The 19,557-nt window shown below is 33.3% G+C and overlaps 1 protein-coding gene across 1 annotated transcript; it reads right to left on the reverse strand.

The window, feature by feature from the left end:
* Positions 1–678: 678 nt before the first annotated feature.
* LOC126827758 (protein DD3-3) lies at positions 679–19,547 on the reverse strand. Its single transcript, XM_050557277.1, has 15 exons — positions 19,399–19,547; positions 17,338–17,501; positions 13,492–13,572; positions 11,392–11,508; positions 10,915–10,957; positions 9,955–10,134; positions 9,378–9,552; positions 8,898–9,055; positions 6,943–7,078; positions 6,401–6,505; positions 5,978–6,040; positions 4,293–4,582; positions 3,353–3,424; positions 2,764–2,935; positions 679–2,087 (listed from the first exon to the last, which is right to left on the reverse strand). The coding sequence occupies exons 2-15, from the start codon at positions 17,479–17,481 to the stop codon at positions 1,880–1,882; spliced, it is 1,944 nt and encodes a 647-aa protein (XP_050413234.1). The 5' UTR covers positions 17,482–17,501; positions 19,399–19,547; the 3' UTR covers positions 679–1,879.
* Positions 19,548–19,557: the final 10 nt, after the last annotated feature.

Raw genomic sequence — 19,557 nt, forward strand, 5'->3', positions numbered from 1 at the left:
TTTCTTCATTTTACTTGCATATGTATCAACAGATTAATCTGAAATTCATTTACGTTGTCCAGATTGAAGGGTTGAAGAAGCCTATCTGTTTATTACTTCGAGCTATGACTATGTTTTCAGTAGATGTATTGATGTACATCACCAAAAAGACATATATAAGGCTTATATGGCAATCAAAATGTGTCCTTGAAACTAAATGAAGTTTGGGGGATCTGTAGTGGCTCGGTGAATAAGATGCTGGCTTGCTAAACAGGGGGTCTCATGTTTGCTTCTGTTGTTCGTCAAGAAAGTTCTGGGTCGGAGGGCTTGGCAAGGACAGTGTCTAGACGTTCGAATGGCACGGAAAACTGAGGTCCTGTGTACATTGGCGTGCAATTAAAATAACCTTTGAATGTTAGAATTTGATATAAGTGTACACCGCAGTGTCACTGTCCTGGCAAAATCTCGCTAATAGACTACTGTATGGGGTGCCCATCTTCATTAGCTCAGTTGGTGCAGTTAAAAGTAGGATGTTAAAACCTTGTATCATTTCTTAATAAATGTTGATTTAACAAGATACCACCATTCAACTGGAAATGAATTTATGCCAGATTGAATCATGCTAACATGGTGTTTGAGCAACTCCCCCACCCCCTTCCAACTCTCTCTCTCTTTTTAAAATTAAAAAAATAAAAACAATTTATATAGTTAGAATGCTTGATTATATTTAATTTCGAACCCAGGTTATCCAATCTGACCCAGCAGATAACAGTAATATAAAATATATAAAACATTTAACACTGTACATACTGCATAGAAATTTATAACTTCAACTCAACAGATATACAATAATAGTGAACTGACAAATAGGTACTCAATACAGCTATTGTCATATACTGATGGTAATAGATTGAATTAAGTAGTATCATACAAGCAATTTTACACAGCTGTACAGAGATTTACCACAGATGAACTTTAATCGATCAATTATAACACAAACAAATCAATCTAGACAACTCTGTCCTCCAAAACAATTTAATTTCTGGACAAAAAGCAGGTCCATGTCAATTTTGTCTCCTTAATGATAATCTTCTATATTGAATTAAATGTTCCCATAATTAACAGTTTTGCTTTGAACCCCCAATATGTACCCATTGGAAAATCTCTGTATGACATTACAAGAAATAGAATAAATCAACTAAAGGTCAGTTTTAGAGTGGAAACATCAATCACTCTTAAACTGGCCCAATCAACTAACAAATATTTGCAAAATGTCCCTGTAACTAGATATATTAAGCGTGCAATACTAAGGTTTGTGATAACATGAACAAATATATTATGCAAAAAAGAAAAACATAGGTGTTTATAACCAGCACCACTTGATAATAACAAAAAAATATATTTAAAGAGTATTTACAGATCAGTATATATATTTATACAGTGTATATAGAGATATTTTATTATATTTGTTGATAATTAAGTAGAAAATTATTTGTGACTTGTAATCACTAATTGGACGGTTTCAAAATTTTGATCAAATTATGTAGCTAAAAAATTGAACACATGCACTGGATTAAACATATTTTTGTCATGTTACAGGGGCAGTCCAGCTGCTAAGGACACTTTATTTTTTAAAATTAAATATGAACTTGAATCAATTGATAACTTAACAGGAGAAGAAAACAAGCTGAAACAAAAGATGTTCTGGACAATAAAAAGTAAATCAACCAAATTCTAAAATCTTTTCTGTTCCTGGAATTCAGACTTTCAAATTGGAATGTAGGAATCATTGAAACAATAAATAACAATCAAAGAAACAAAAACATGTTGAGCAATCAAGCATTCATTGTCGTATTATTCAGAAACAAATTCACTAAAATATCAACCTCCGTAAAACACTTTATTGAACGATAATGGTTGCCTTTTGACTGCGGTTGGTGAAATTGTTGTTACGTGTACACATGTAATGGTATGTGCCTTTCTTAAATTTTAGGACTGCTCCCTCATAGGATGCTGGTGCATTGTTTAATTGGTTCTGCATCTTTGCTTTGGTTTCGACTAAGAAATCAGCAAAGTCTGGATTTGGACATTCAACAGCAGAAATACACCTGCAAAACAAATGACACATTTTATGTAGAATTAAATATATACAGGAGAGAATAGGTAGACAGCCCTACTTTCAAGTGTGACTCCTAATTCATTGAGAATTTTTGGCTTGCCTTTCAATGATATTTTATCATTATGTAAAATGACAAAGCTATCCAAACAAATCACTAACTTCCATTTTTACGAGTTCTGGTATACTTATGGTATGGGGGTCTACTATACAGAAGGGAGGGGGTTTATAGGTTTTATATTAGAAATTTTTTATTGAAATTTTCTATGTTATAGTTTTCATGAGTTAGTTGTTCTTGGTTTTTAATGCATGGGTTAATGGCATCTAATAGACTTTAATATGCGTGGCAAATGGACAGTAAGTAACAACATACATTCTGAAAATGTGCCTTTCCTCAATCAAGTTACATGACAAACATGACTTCTAAAAATAAAAAGTTTTGAGAGGAATTTGAAGAAAATTTTTGACAGATTAATTAGTTTGAATATGTTTTTAGTCCAAATATATCATCAAATACATGTAATTAAACCAGTTTGTATGTGTGGGCATCCTAGTATATGAATTTGTACCTCTTAATCCTTGCATTATTCACAAACTGGGGTACTACTACTTCATTGAAGTATTTTAAATCAAATATGAGTAGACCTATAAGCAAATTGAAAACTTACCGATAATAACCAGATGAAGCCATATCAATAGCTAAACTTTTCTTAGATATACTTGTTAAACCATGATAGATCCATTTAACTTCAGCATTATCCCACATGGTAGATTTTTCAAATGGTACTGGGAAGTTTTCATTTCTGTCAGCCATCTGAGCAATGTTGTGTCTGTCAGATCCTTTGTAAAAAAAAAAACCCCAATAAGATGAAATTTGTATGATTTAATAAACGGTACAATTAAATATTAGATAGCTTTTTGAAATGAAGTTCTAAACTTTTTTACCAAAGTATTATTGTCCTTTTTATTTATACCGGTACTTTAGTCAATTCATTTGGTTTTAAGTTTATTCAACACAAGAGCTGTTTTGAGACAATCATCTGGTATTTTCTGCAGCAGTACAAGTTATGTTGGACATAGTATAGGAAAAACAGTACAGTTTCTTTGTACTATTAAGTATTTTTAGTATTCCACTATCAATTTGCACAGAGCACAGGTCGTTCTCTATCACCAAAATTGTTGATTTAAAAAAAACAAATCACATCTGTACTTTAAATGAGTTATAAGAGACTGTATTATTGTCTTTTAACAACTTACCAGATTTGCCTTCTCCAGCATCACCAGTTTGTCCATCACCACCTGGACGTCCATTTTTGTGAGTATTAGAACCTGCAAATAACATATTATATTCATGATAAAAACTTTTACAAAATTTCAATCTAGAAATGCCCCCTATCGTCTTCCCTAGGTTAAATGTCAAAATATGACTGGAAACATATCGACAGAAGTTTCTAAATTGAAGACACAAAAATATTAAAAATTTATACGGTTATTCCTTATACCCTAAGAAACAATCCGACCAAGTTTGAAAACACTATCTAAAACATTCATAAGAAAAGTAGGATGGACACAAATACTTATTAAATGTGAATGCACAAAAAATTGTGAAGACCTTTGACTCGGAGGGTAAATCATAAAAAATTATGGATGGATAATATACGTCCACATTAAATGTAGGTGCATAAAAAAAACAAAAGTTTAATAGACAGGATATCAAGCCAGAGGTAAGTGATGCTTTCTCTAGGATGAGGGTTGATATTTCAAAGTAATTAAATGGGGTTTTAATATTCTCCTTTTCTGCACCGACTGGGGCTAATGAAGACGGCTTACACTAGTGTGCTATCTGGTGTAATTTTGCCCCGACAGCGGCGAAATGGTCAACTCTTATTTCAAATTCAAACTGTCAAGGGTTCTTTGACATGCACACCAATGTCCATATGACTAGACTCTATCCTTGCTAGGCCCTCCTTCCTGCACCAGTGACATTGGGGGAAACAGCCAGGAAAATTCTGAGAAACTTTCTCGGGCAACACAGGGTGTGAACCTGAGACCTCCATGTTAGCGAGCCAGCGTCTTACTCAATGAGCCACTTCGGCTCCTAATCTTTTAAAAAAGACAACTGGTACATCAATTGTAATGGGGATTTCTACCAGATTGGATCAAGGATTATAAGTATAATCTGTTAAACAATTCCTACCTTCCCATTGAATGTGAACTAAATCACTTTCTGTCAATTCCAAATTAGTTGGAACAAAATCATATTCTACAGCTGGAAAAACTTGTACAATGTTTCCTCGCTTTCCTCGTACATTTAGATTTAATATTCTGTCATTCTGTAATGCAGCAGGACGGGGTCGTAAAAGAAAGGCATGGGTTCTATCTTGGAAGACTCGGCCAAACTGAGCAGTATTAATAGCTAGACGTAGAGGTGTTCTTCCTACACCAATATCTACAAATGGATTATTGGTTACTGGTGAAGGTTTACCACTGAAAATAAAATATTGATACTGAGAATATCATTTATCAGGCCCCCTATATGCCCACCAACAGCAACATCTTTTGTTTTTAGTCAAACTTTGGTAGGGTTATTTCCAATGCCACAATGAGCAATCTGACCAAGGGCCAATTATTATGAACTCCATTCCAGGTTTAGAACCAGCTGCTGCCAGGCAAAATACGCCCACATTTTTCAAGAGATGGGTAGAGAACAGTCAAAAAAAAAAAGATTTTTCATATAATCACAGGCCATAATCCAGGAAGTTACGGTCTGAAATGCGCGAATATCGAAATGGACTAAGATATTTAGGATATACAGATATATTTTAAGTTTCATAAAAATCGGATAGAGGGTACATAACCTTGGTATTGCATACTTTTACACTATTTGTGTACGAGGGGCTGCCATTTTGTCCGGCAGTTTTGGTCCGATTTTCAAGAAATTCGAACTCAACTGTCATTAGAGTGTAAGTGATATATACAAACGTTTTTTAAATCGGATAAAAATTGTCACCTCTAGAGGGAGAACAAGCCAAAAACGTAATATTTTTTGTACGATCAAGGGCCATAAATGAGGCCGTTACGATACGATATGCATAAATATCTTTGGGTTATAAAGATGTATTTCAAGTTGCATCAAAATTGGATCAATATTTTGACCTCTAGAGGGTTCACAACCTTGATATACCATATTTTTACACAATTTGCATACAAGGGGCAACCATTTTGGTCCGATTTTCCAGAAATTCGAATTCAACGGACATTTAGGTGTAACGGTGATATATTCGAACATTTTTTAAATCGGATAATAATTGTGACGTCAACTCGACACATACCAGGTCATTTCGGGACTAACACATGGTTCAATTTTATTTCAATAATTCGCTTGTGCATAGGGGTCTTTAACAGTGGGAGGAAACCGGAGAAAACCCACGAGGTTGGACAGGCGACACTACTCCTTGTCATGTACAACCGGGGAATCAAAACCACGCCAGTTGACTCATTGACAGACCTTATGATACAGCGCGCACATGCTAGCCATTCGGCCATCCACCCCCACCCTCTCGAGTGACCACAAGCTAAAGACGTGATTTCTTTTTAACAATCAGGGGCCATAATCCATGAAGTTATGCCAATATCGAAAGGAACCGAGATCTCTGGGAGATAGACCTATACTATATTTTGTCAAAATCGGATAAAAAAATTGTGACCTGTAGAGTGTCCACAAACAAATTGTGGATGGACATCAGGACTGACAGACAGGGCTGACGGCAAAATACGTCCACATAAAAATGTAGGTGTATAAAAATGAGACCGATTCTACTGACAAATAATTGAAAATATTTACTTGTTATAAAAAAGACAAGTAAAAATATTCATACTTACGGTTGGTTGTTGAATGAAGAGTCAGTATTAAATGGATCATAGTCATCAGTACTGATGTTATATCTGGAAAAAACAGAATTTAAAAAATTACTTTACTTCTACTCTAACTCCTATCCAAAGAAATACTGAATGACTCATCCATAACAAAATCAGTTCTTTCAAATAATGAAACATTTTCGAAGAGTAATCTCTAAACGTTTAGTGAATACAACTAATGTTGCCTAAATATATCAGCCGTATTCCATTATCATGTGTTGTAGTTTTATTACTCTATGCAGTTACGTAGATCATGTTACTTTAAAAGGTGTACCATATATTTAACGATTATATTCTATTTTTGGGCAGTGTTACACAAGACAGCCAATTAGTAAATAAATAAAATGTAGAACTATAAACAAGAGATAAATAGTAAAATATTCTTACCTCATTCGTAAAATACATCTTTTTTCTTTATTGGATGGGAAATGTGGAATAGTCCATTGTACAGTGTTGGTTTCACCACCTATTCCATTACCTAAATGATTTGATCTGTAAAAAAATGAATATGAAATGAAAGCCTTCATTTATTAATTTACTGGCTATGGACCAATGAAAAGTCGCACTATCTAGTTAATCTTCTCCTAATGAAGCAATAACCTGATGCTCTACTCCCAGATATATCTCCTAATAAACTTCCAGAAGGTGTGACAACCCTCTAATAAACTTCAAATGAAATCTCTCCTTTATGAACTCCCAGTAGATGTGTTATCTCCCTAAAATAATCCCAACAGATAAAGAGATCGTAACTAGCTGAATATTGGAGGGGAGGGGGTGCTTATCTCCAGAAGATGAGAGCTGATAATGAAAACCGTTTTCACAGAATCTCGAGTCAACCAATAACAATCTGCACATTACTGAAATTGAACGTGCACTATAGAAAAATGTCTTTTGGAGCATACAACTGAAAAATGAGACTAGTAACTTACCTCGACCAAGGGGCTTCTTGACAAGCTGGTTTACTCAGTCGAACCAGACATTCCTTAGTTGATCCATCAACAGAATCGAAAGGTATGGCCCAGATACGGTCTGTACTAGCTATACATGCAGCTTCATTACCAATGGCTATAAATTAAATAATAACGTTATTGCAAAGCAACATAAAGACTAGATGCTTATACTGGTTTATAATAATATCATAATAATAATCATTTCTTGCTAAACTTAGTACATAAGTCAAGTTAAAGGGGCATTATGGGAGATTAGATAAGTGTTCACAGTTCTCGCCATAATAGTTAACCAGCGGCTGCCAGGCAGAATATGCCCTCATTTTGCAAGAGATGGATAGAGAACAAATTAAAAACAAAAATTATTTTTTGTACAATCAGGGACCATAATCCAGAAAGTTATGGTCTGAAATGCGCAAATATTCCAATTCAAACTTCATTATGGTGGAATGGTGATATATCTTAACGGTTTTAAAAATCTGAAAAAAAATTGTGACCTATAGAAAATCCGCAAGTTAAAAATGTGATTTTTCAACCTACCAGGGGCTATAATCCAGGAAGTTACGTTCGGATATGTGTGATTATCAAAAAGGACCAAGATCTTTACGATAAAAATATAAAGTTTCATCCAAAATTGTGGCCTCTAGGGTCCACAACCTTGATATACCATATTTTTACACTATTTGTGTACAAGGGGCGGCCGTTATGCCCATCAGTTTTTTTCCGATTTTCACAAGATTCGAACTCAACCATCAATAGTGTATAACTGTGATATATTCAAACGTTTTTAAATTGGATAAAAATTGTGACCTCTAAAGGCACCACAAGCTCAAAACGCGATTTTTGTACAACCAAGGGCCATAATTCAGGAAGTTACGATCCGATATGCGCGAATATCAACAGAAACCAAAAACACTGGGTTATAAACATGCATTTCAAGTTTCAGCAAAATCAGATCAAAATTGTGACTTCTAGGAGGTCCACAACCTTGATATACCAGATGTTTACACTATTTGTATACAAAGGGTGGCCAATTTTTCCGTCAGTTTTGGTCCGATTTTCACGAAATTCAAACTCAAACATATTAGGGTGTAATGGTGATATACTAAAATGTTTTTTTAAATCGGATAAAAATTGTGACCTCTCGAGGGACCTCAAGCTAAAAACGTGATTTTACGTACAATCAGGGACCATAATTCAAGTTATGATCCGATATGTGCAATTATCGAATTGAACCAAGATCTGTGGGATATAAACATGCATTCCAAGTTTCATCAAAATCGAATGAAAATTGTGACCTCTAGAGGGTCCACAACCTTCATATACCATATTTTACACTATTTGCGTACAAGGGGCGGCCATTTTGTCCGGCAGTTTTGGTCCGATTTTCACAAAATTAAAACTCAACCATCATTAAGGTGTAACGGTGATATATGAAAACGTTTTTTTTAATCGGATAACAATTGTGACCTCTAGAGGAACCACAAGCTAAAAGCGCGATTCGTACAATCAGGGCCATAATTCAAAAAATTTATTCCAATCCGCTAAATATAACAGGTTAACGATGGCATCGAGATTTGATTTGATAATTAATGTCTAATAAATAATTTAGACGCGCAATATGCACTTTTAGCTCTTGCATGATGTATGTTTAAAAGATACAGTTTTAAAGCTACATCCAAGTTGCAGCCGTGATCTGGAACCTGGAATTCTTTGTTGACTGTTGTTTCTTACCTATAGGATTCTGTTTTCAGGACAAGTCTGAGATGATGTTTGTATTATGATTTACCTTTCCAAAAGTGCAATATTGTAACAAAAATTGATAAATATGATGACTATAAATAGCTTGAAATTCGCAGAGTATGGAAGTATGGAAGTTCATTCAATTTTCTGACCAGAATATGCAACATTCAACTGAGACAAAAATATAAACTTACATGCTTTTTCTAAGTAATTGTGTAATTCTGTCCAAACTCCACCTCCTGTTGCACATGATGCAGGAGTATTGAATTTTGAGTCCTTTCGGTTTCCGGATGGATATTTTTCAATGCAAAGTCCATATGGTTGGACATTAAAACTCTCAACAGTGTAAGAGCTAAAGAAAACAAAAACAAGCAAAATAAATCAGATCAAAAATTATATTAGTAATATTTTCATTGTTTCATAGTGACTGGTAGAAAGTGCAGAAGATCGTACAATACACAAACAAAACCTGCACAATACACAAACAAAACCTATAAGATAAACATGCAGATAAAACAGACATTGCAAAGTGATATACATGAGACAAGATAAGCCATTCAGAATATCTGATACCAATTCTCACTTTTTGGGAAGAAATCATACATAATCATTTATGCTGTAAGTGGTACCTTTTTATTTATGGATATTCAGCAAAGAAGCTCATTTTCACTTACTCGCATAAGGACGCATTTTCAGCCAAAACAGCAATATCTGTCCATGGAGTGGGATGCCAGTAAGGATAGTAGTCTCTTTCTTCAGGGCATTCATAACCCCGTCTGTTACCATTGGCATTTTGCCTGGTGAAGATGGCACTTTGACCTTTGAGCTTTTGATCAGCCAGAAACAGTCCTATATAAATAAATGAAATGTAATGGGGTTTAATGTCGTACGGTTCTGCACCAACTGGTCTAATGAATACGGACCTATATAAATAATAAATCTAATAATTAAGAAAATTGAGAGAATACAATTCTATATAAATACTGTATTCATTCACTTTCCGATTTAATCTAAATTCAGTTTTGTGAAACACCAACTTTGTCTGGTAGTCTGAATTCTGGGGATTTTGAAAGATGTTCATTTATAAAACTACAAAAGACTCATCTTCTGCCAAAATACTTGTACATCCAGACATTCGATTTGGATTGGATAATTTCAACAACAAAGCTCTCTGCAAGTTATATGTTGCAAATAACAATATCCAGACTTCAGAACAAATAGTGTACAAACTAGTTGATAGGTTTATCTTACCATTATTTCTGTTTCGAACAACACACTGCTCATACCAATTCCATGTTTCATGTAAACCTTTATTCTGCTGTACATTGGCAGCTTTCCTGGCTGCAACTGTTGCTTCTGTTTCTGCTTTGGTGGGTTTAGTGTAGGCTTGTGTATTAGTAACAACACCATTACGAATAGTATCAGGGCCACCTACATAATACAAAGTGTAATAACAATTAATAACAATTTTAATATTTCCTTGACAGTCACGATTCTAAATATGTAACAATTTAATTGGTTAGAAAATTATCAAAACTAGATGGAAAAATAAATAAAAAAAATATTTTTATTTCCTTGACAGTTACAATCCTAAATACATGACCATTGGTTGGAAAACTATCAAAACTAGACGGAAAAATATATTTGTTACAAAATACCATACAATTTATATATTTTTAGATACTTCAATTGAATGTTTTTGACAGTTTAGAAATTTAAATTCTGCCACCATTATCTATTACACTTGTAAGATTCTTATGGACTTATTAGGTAATTTGAGCCAATTATCTATGCTTCTGGAACTATATCTTGAAAAGCATAAAAGAGACAAAATGCCAACAAGCAGCAAAGTTGTCCGTCCATACTAAACCTAAAATCTTGGTCGTGAAATTCTTCAGCACAAGTTTTAAAAATCTACTTTTAACTTAGCTTTAGAAGCAAAATGAGAATGGGAAAAGCACTCTGCAAAGGTGTTTGAAATTCAAATATTTGTGAGGGTACAGCAATGAGCAATCCTTGGAAATTCTACAAACAATCGGAAAAGAACATGAAGATTTCAAAGCATGACGAACACAGGTGTTGACAATATAATAAATAAACACTCAATTATTCTCAGTTCTTTGATGGACTAGCATAACAGCTAATAATTGGTTATTTAGAGAGAGAGTTTTCAGAATCATTTGACAAAATAATAGGGTTTTAAAATCCTACCTGTTGGTTCCTCTACGTTATCTTGACACATGTACTGTAAGACCTATTGAATTAATACAACATAATTTTAAAATAGTCAATTCTGTAAACAATGAAATTGGTTAGTTTTACATGCAGGACATTTCCATATTTAAAGGAGTTAAAGCTGTTTGATTTAGGTCAAATTAAAGTGTTGATCTGCGATAAGTAATGAGACAAGGTCAAGATAATCAAATTTCTGTTTAGAATTACAAAGTGAAATTATCCTGCTTACTAATTTGAGCGTAATTTTTGGTTTACTATGTTCAATTCAGAACACAATCGGTAATATCTCAACACTGGCTTTATCTAGAGACGTAAAATTTCTTGTTGGATCCAAACCAAAGAGGTCTCGTCATTTTAAGGTATTGAATAAAATAGCACAAAGAATTTTCCTTCTGCGTAACACTCGAGAAACGGCAAAAACCATCAATGTGTAGTAGTATGTAATTTATTTACCAATTTACAGTTTAGTTTTTGTGGATTATCATCCTCATTTCCACCACAACCATGTTGATTTGTCCATTCTATTGTCAGTTGAGTCTTTCCTGTAGTTGGACCACTTTGGAAGTATTTCTGAAAGGTTAATAAAATCATAGACTCAAAAGTATGTCGGGTATATTTTTTTTTTCATAAAAATCTTTAGGACAACCAAATTTTGGATACTGGGTATGGATCGTGATACGAATTGTATTGTAGCACCTGAATCACAATATGTATCGTATCGTGACTGCAGTAGCAATACCCAGCACCAATATAATTGATGTACTTGAAAGCATTCATAAATATTACACATAATAATAAACAGTATAAGTCTATATAATTTAATTTTGCTTTGCAATAAAAATCTTTAGAGCATCAAAAAGAAATAAAATATGGACAGTTTGGAAACTCTTTGGAGACGTAAAATAGTCGAAAATTTGTCTAAAAGCACAGATTAATGTAATATGAATGTATATAAAGTGACTTATATTCAATTTTCAATATTTTAATTGTAATTAGAGTAATTAGAACAATGTTCTTTAATTCATGATATGTACACAACTTAATTTTCCATTCAACATTACTTACGCTAAAGATATATAATTTTATAAGAATTAACATATTGATATGATTCATAATATTTATATTATTTGAAATACTTTGATGTGTAGTACTGTATCCTGTTCTGATATAAATGGCAACTCAGTGCTAGGCAGTACCCACTCCCGTTTTCTTGTATACAAAGCTGAACCTAACACACCAACCTACTTTTAAAAAGTAAATTATGTATATAGATTTATTATGTAGCAGAAATGGCATTACGCCATCTACAGTCTTTTCATTATTAAAACTTGTTTTATAATAATTTCTTTTCAGTTTTATTACAAGCTTTGAAGGGAAATAGCCTCTTGAATAGCTTGAATCGACTGGTCACATCAAGTAGGAAGTCCTTCTACCCAATCTATGGAAAACAGACAAAATGCAATCAAAATATTTCATCTACAAGTACACTTTAGTCATATCTCCCAGTGGTGGATATTTGGACTCCAACCTTTCGCGACTATAAAATAGGTCTGTAAATTACACTTGATGGGACACGAAATGAAATGAAATGGGGTTTAACGTCCTACTGTTCTGCTCCTAAACTGGGCTAATGAAGACGGGCATGCGCCATACAGTGTGCTATGAGGGAAAATTTGCTCAGGCAGCGGCGCTACGGCCTACTCTTATATCGAATTCCAACTGCCAAGGGATCTTTTACGTGCACGACAATGTGTACACGGTACCTCGTTTTTTCGTCCCATCCGAACGATTAGACAGCTGTCCTTGTCAGGCCCTCCGTCCTGCATCACTGACAAGGGGAAACCACGTTGGAAAATCTGAATGAACTTTCTCGGCCAATGCAGGGATCGAACACCCGACCTCCAGGCTAGCGTCTTACCCACTTAGCCACATGATCCCCTTGATGGGACAAGTTATCACTACTGCTGATTAGTGCTGGGCATTGCCACTGCAGTCACAATATGGTATGTATTGCGATTCAGGTGCTACGATACGATAAATGAATAACTGATAATTTTAGTGCTGCTGATGTCGAAGAAATAAAACTTTTATATCATGATATTGATGTGGATCAAAATAAGGAGCATGACAATTTAAGAGTGTTTGTGTACCTATGGATAATGTTTGACGTGTATAATTAAGAGTGACAGGTTACTTACATAAAAAAAAGTATTGTGATTCAGCATCTCACGATTCAATATGTGAATCGTGAAAAGGTGAATCGCGCCGTGCCAGCAGTAAATTATATATACTTACTATAAACATACTGTTTATAACAATTTTTTAATAAAAAGATCATTATTATGTGTACCGTAATGTATGGCCTAAAGATTGTTATTACTAGTGTTATCAAAGTTGTAGAATTATTTATATTATACCGACTAATGCTTTAGAACACTCTAAGGATTTTTATCAACAATATACATGTACTGTTTTATAAAAGCTGTAAAGATTATTATTAAAGATAATGTTTACATGTTATGGATTTATTGGGATATAAAAATGTGTCTTTACCATTCTATATTGTTTGCCTTCATCAGCACCAGCTGCTACATCTGTAGCATCTCCTACATTATGACCACCTCGATTATTATTCTATAAAACAGAAGAAAAAAAATTAAAATTATAAAGAATCCCACAATCCTTATTTATCCACAAAGCTTGAATACACAGCACAACTATTCTACAGTACAAATCTTAGTCTTACCAGGTACAGTAGATATACATGATAAACATACCCTTTAATCATCCTCATATCCCCAGTGGTCTCATTCCATTCTACTCCACTATAGATACGTATTCAAATTATCTGCACTTGATGATTGTGCTATTTTTATCAACCAATACTCTTGATAGCATACTGACTTGCCACTGCCTGTTTTGAATGAAATAAAACATCTTTCCCATCAAAAAGATGTTTTAGAACATCAACCTATGATCTATGGATAAATCCAGTGTATAGATGAGTGGAACGAAATGAGACCACTGGGGAGGATGACTCTTCAATATTCATTGTTACAGGGATAAAGATACATGTATATTCTTCAATAGTTCAGTCCATATACATCTAATCTATGTTTTATAATGGGCAACATTTAAAAGTGTATTATTAAGGCGGTTCATATTATAGTTATACAAAATATTATAAACATTGTGCATTATTAATACACAATTTATAATACACAATGTTTAAAAGTGTGTGTTATAAAGGCCAATCTATGTTCTAGTTTATACATTACTCATGTAATCTAGGGATCTTCTTGGTTAACTAAATTATGAAGGAGATTTAAGTTATCATGTATTCTATTTCTGACTATAAAACACTGATAGCGTTTGAAAGAATTTGCCAATAAATTAGTAGATTTTACATATTTCAACACAAAACATATTTTGCCACTATTTTAGTCAAATATTTGAATAAATTCTCTACAATATTTATATTCAAGATTCGATTATCAGATCCCAATTACAAAAAGAACATGTTCGTATTAAAATTTTAATTAATTTCTATTTCATCCATTATTGATGCAGTCTTGTTACACAAAAAACAAATCTCTAGCATTAATGTAGATGCATTTGGTTTAAAATAATAAATGGGATAAAGAATAATTCAACAAGAAATAGTGTCGGATATCAAAACTAATTATATAACAGATAAAAACCGTAATTTGAAACTAACAAAAAATGCAAGATTAGGTTGTAGGATCTGTCAATCACCCAGATTACGGCTGTGTTGTATGTAGGGCAGGGCTTACACTTCAAAATATTACTAGTCAAATCATTGTTTTGAGTTATTTTGTCTATAAGCAAAATATATTAAACTTATGTTTTGAGGTTAACTTCTTTAAAATCCTAATTTTACTGCATGTAAATTGACTGACATCAATTCTCCAGTCGGTCATCTACACAACTGGCAAATACAACTGAAATGAGAGACTTGATAAACAGTATAGTCTTTGAAAAAAAAAAATTGGCCAGATTCTAATATTACTCCTTATGTTTTAAATTGTTAAAGCCATCAAACATTTACTAATCATTGAAATCAAAACAGTTTTTTCATGGGGTTTTGTGAGTTGTTTTTTTTTTAATATCATTAAAAGCATTTAGAGGCAGGCATTACAAAACAAAATCCATAAATCAGGATTTTTTTGTTCGATTTGCCAGCATACAACAATACTAATAATTTGAATCATTCCTTTATCCTGGGGATATATTGTTTCTTGGCACTAGAAACGTAGGTTAATTGACAGATCGAAATAATAATTTACGACAGGCATTCAAATCCACAGTCATTTAAGAACATTACCAAATACAGGTAACTAATAGCCTACAAAATATTGCCTTATTTTATTGAATAAAACTATACATATTGGCTACATTGAACCTATACAAATATTCAACAAAGCAGTGTTCCACGCAGACTTCAAAACATGTCATTTCCTTATATAACTGATGGTAAGTGAGGAAAAACCAAACATCAGGGTTAAAAATTCTAACAATTATAGGTATTATTTGTTCTGTCAACATTAGCACCATAAAATGTTGATTGAGTTTTAGTTAGTCATGTCACAGTTTCCTGGGAATTTGGACTGATATTTATTAACTTGGGACACGAAAAATTAAAACCAACAAGCTTACAATTACACTAAATTTAATTAAAAGGATACCAACAATTAATATGAATGCATTCTTTCAAATATGTTACATTTAACAATAAAATATTATTTATTGACCTCAGGAAACTAATTCATAGTGCTAAGTTTTGTCAAGTACTGCGTGCTGGCCATAAATTTTAATTTCTTGACCAATTACTGACCAGCAATAATAAAAGTAGTTCCCAAATCTTGTGCCAACATGTTCCACTCCCTACACGGTCAAACGTGACAAAATGTTAGTAAGCAGAAGCAAATGTGTTACGCATATTAGAGAATGCATCATAAAACATTAAGAACAATCTATCAAATTTTGGAGGATTACATGTAAGGAAATGAAGCAAAAATAAATAATCAGATTAATTTGAGCTTCATAATTTGATTTACGCCCCATTAATAATAAAAAAAAAAACACAGACAAAGAAAAATATGAGAAATACACCCCACCCCCCTCCAAACTAACTAAGTTTTCTAACAAGTTTGTTCTTGATTCATGGTAATGGTGTTTGCATGGCAAAAAGGAAATAAACTTACATATTACTATTAGTCAAGCTAAATAGGTTTAATGTCAGTTTAAAGAACCCCAGAAAGGTATCTGTCATATACATATATTCATTCACATTCATTAAAGGGCTAATCCCGATATTTTTTGGAGAATAAAACTGCTTAATTTTGTGTTAAAATCCCTTAAAATCCTCTAGCTTAGGGCCGAGCAACTAACTCAATATTTGTGATAAGTTTTCAAACAACTTAAACCCGTAAGTCTTCATCTGGAAATGGAGACCGGTGTCCCAAGCTGTATTATGCGGTGTCTGGATAAAACCAGACTTTTATTTTATAAAAATAATGTGTAGGTGAAATTTACCTTTTGCTATCAAGGAACGGGAATTGATTATCAGGTCACCCAACGAAAAATCTAACCCGATATCTTAAAAGGGTTGCATGTCCGGATAAGCAGTTTTGACGTTCACATACAAACGACTCAATATTTTGAGCTGGAATTTTGAGAGAAGGTAAATACACCATTCCTCTATATTTTGGCGTTTGAATTTTATACGTACTCAGAGTTTTATTTCTGAGACTCTCTTGAAATCGGGATAGTCCCTTTAAAGACTTTAGGTTTGCTACAATTAGAAACCCTTAGTAAATTTTGAATTAATATCTTACTATCATATCAGTGATCAGCATTAACCAAAATACAAAACTGCTAATTAAAAGATTGCACTAGTAATTTTGGTCTCAGATGGTCCTAATTGATATTTACCCTGGGTAGCCATCATAAGCAGCCATGTTGGGTAGGGTGTGCTGGGGTATGGGATGTAGTGACATGATATTTCATATTCAAATCAAACTGGTAATGTTGATTATTGAAGACAAACATGCATCTCACAAAACATTATCATAATCCAATTTGATCTAAAATTGGCACTTCCATTTTTGCTCTATTCAAGAAAGGGTCATGTTCTTTTAACTCGATTGCCAATATCAATACACTTAAAATTGGACGTCAATTTACATTTTATTTTGTGTTTGATATACTCCACTGACATCTGACATATTTCCTTTGAAGCTGAAGATTAGATCATGGGCAATTATGGCAATTAACTCAACTGCCATATAAAGTTTGTTAGATCACTTCAGTAACAAAATATCCTAAAAATAAAAAAAAAAATAAACCAAACAAAATTGTAGTTTAATTATAAGTTACCTGAGAATCAAACAGACGATTGGCATTTTTTCTTTGAGCAGAAGCTTCATTCAGACGATCATTGCTTCCTCGTGGATTATGAAGGTATATATCACCAATTGTTTGACTACACAGAGCAGCCAACACCACAAAAACTTTCTGCATACTGGTTTTAGTTTCTCTTGCTGAAAGAACATAAAAAAAGGATATCCATAGTTTCTAAAGTTGTTTTACATAATAGAGTGAAATAGACTGAATAACATACAAGCAACATATTTTTTATTATATTTTTTGTATTGCAATAATAAACATGTGGGGACTTTAGAAGTTAAAACCCGATTTCTTTCTACAATACTCAGGATTCCCATATCAAAGCAACATTTTTGACCAACTATAGTTTGTTTTATTTTAATATTTTCAAAGACATACAATGTATATGTATCAGCAGAACACAAAATACATTGTTATGGCTTAGTACACTATTTATACACGTACAATGGTCTTAGTTTACATATAACACTCATAAAATAGCTCAAACAGTCAAGTACTTCACTTTAAGTATATCCCAAGTCCTGGTGATGTATTATTTGAGTATTGAATATGAATTTGATATAGACAGATTTCAATCTGTTTCAAAATTAAAGCCTAATTGAACTTAATAACAGCTGCAATCAAAACCAGCATATCCTTGGGCTACTGAAGACCAGCATACACATAGCAGTGAGCTATGAGGGAAATTTTACCCGAACTGCAATTAAATTCCTAGAGTTAATGTTTCTTTTACATGCATGCAAAGGTGTACACAGGATCTCAGTTTTTCTTCCCATCCAGACAACTAGATCCCGTTACGTACCAGGCCCTTGATCATTTTTGTGACTTAATTAACAGGGGGAACCATGCTGGAAATTCCAGAGAACTTTCCCGTCTAAAAGAGCAATTTAAAATCAAGACTTCCTGGTTAATGAACCATCACCTTAACTGAGCTACTGTGGGTCTCATTTTCATGGATATGCCTTCTAAATATTCCTACTTCTAGCGGGTCCAAATTATGTATCTCGATCCCAAATTATTTATCTCAATTGCTTGCATCAACTAAGTGTTTCAAGAAACCAGTTGACCATTATTGCATTAACCATCTAAACTCAGTAGGGTGAATATTTTTCTGGCACTGATCAAACATAAGCATACTTACTCACGTACCCCCCCCCCCACTCTCTTAAACATGTCAACAGTATATGTACCAGGAACCCAGCACAACATCATCACAGTCATGTCATATCTAACTCTGAGATCTGTCAATCAATACACAACGGTCCATAGAACATGACAAGCTTCATGTTGACCGTAATCAAATTGACAGAGCCTATAGCTTTTTTTGGAAGAGCGTTGATCACCCCAAAAATAAAAATAAATAACAAGATTACCAAGTTCCTGGTTAAAAAATCATTCAGTTTCCTATAATCTTTGCATGTCAATAGGGGTTAATTTTCTAAAAGATTGGATAAAAACTTTCTTGTAAGAGCATTCATAAGAATCAAAGTAATCAAAAGCCATAACCAGTCTTACAATATCTTCTTTGAGCGGCATTTAATAATTTTACAATAATTGTAAGGAATTCTTTGAATGGAACTTAAAACAGCCCTAGAGATCTTAGAGTGATCAGAATCAATTGGACAACATCAATATACACAATATACAATCAAATTATACCCAGGTGCATATTTTAGACTAAGTTTAAATTTCAAAATACTAAGTTATATACCGGTACTCATTTTAAAATTCAAGCTACTAATTTTAAATTACCGTACCCAAGTTGAAATCATTGTAGAAAAAATCAACATCTCCCTATTCCAGGCTTTTGAAAATTGACTTGAAGCACGCCTACGCTTTAGTACATGTAATAGGCAAGTAAGTTTGCTCTTTATTCAAGTAACGTAAATATGAACAGTGACAGAAAATATTATAAACATATACTTTCCACGATGACTGATATACATATAGAACTGAAACAATACATCAATAAAACAAATTGTCATTATCATGTAATATATTATGTGAGAGTAAACTTGAAATCATACGTACCAGACGATGGTTAACTTGAAAAATTCAATTTTGACAAAGACTCCAACTAATGCCCCCTATTTATTGAATCACACACCTTTCATGATTCGTCATGTGTAATGAATTGTACACTTTGTTTGTGGACCGATCACTTGATAAATCTCGATGTATCCTTACGCC

This window comes from Patella vulgata, chromosome 7 (assembly GCF_932274485.2).
Source record: "Patella vulgata chromosome 7, xgPatVulg1.2, whole genome shotgun sequence".
NCBI classification, from domain to species: Eukaryota; Metazoa; Mollusca; class Gastropoda; family Patellidae; genus Patella; species Patella vulgata.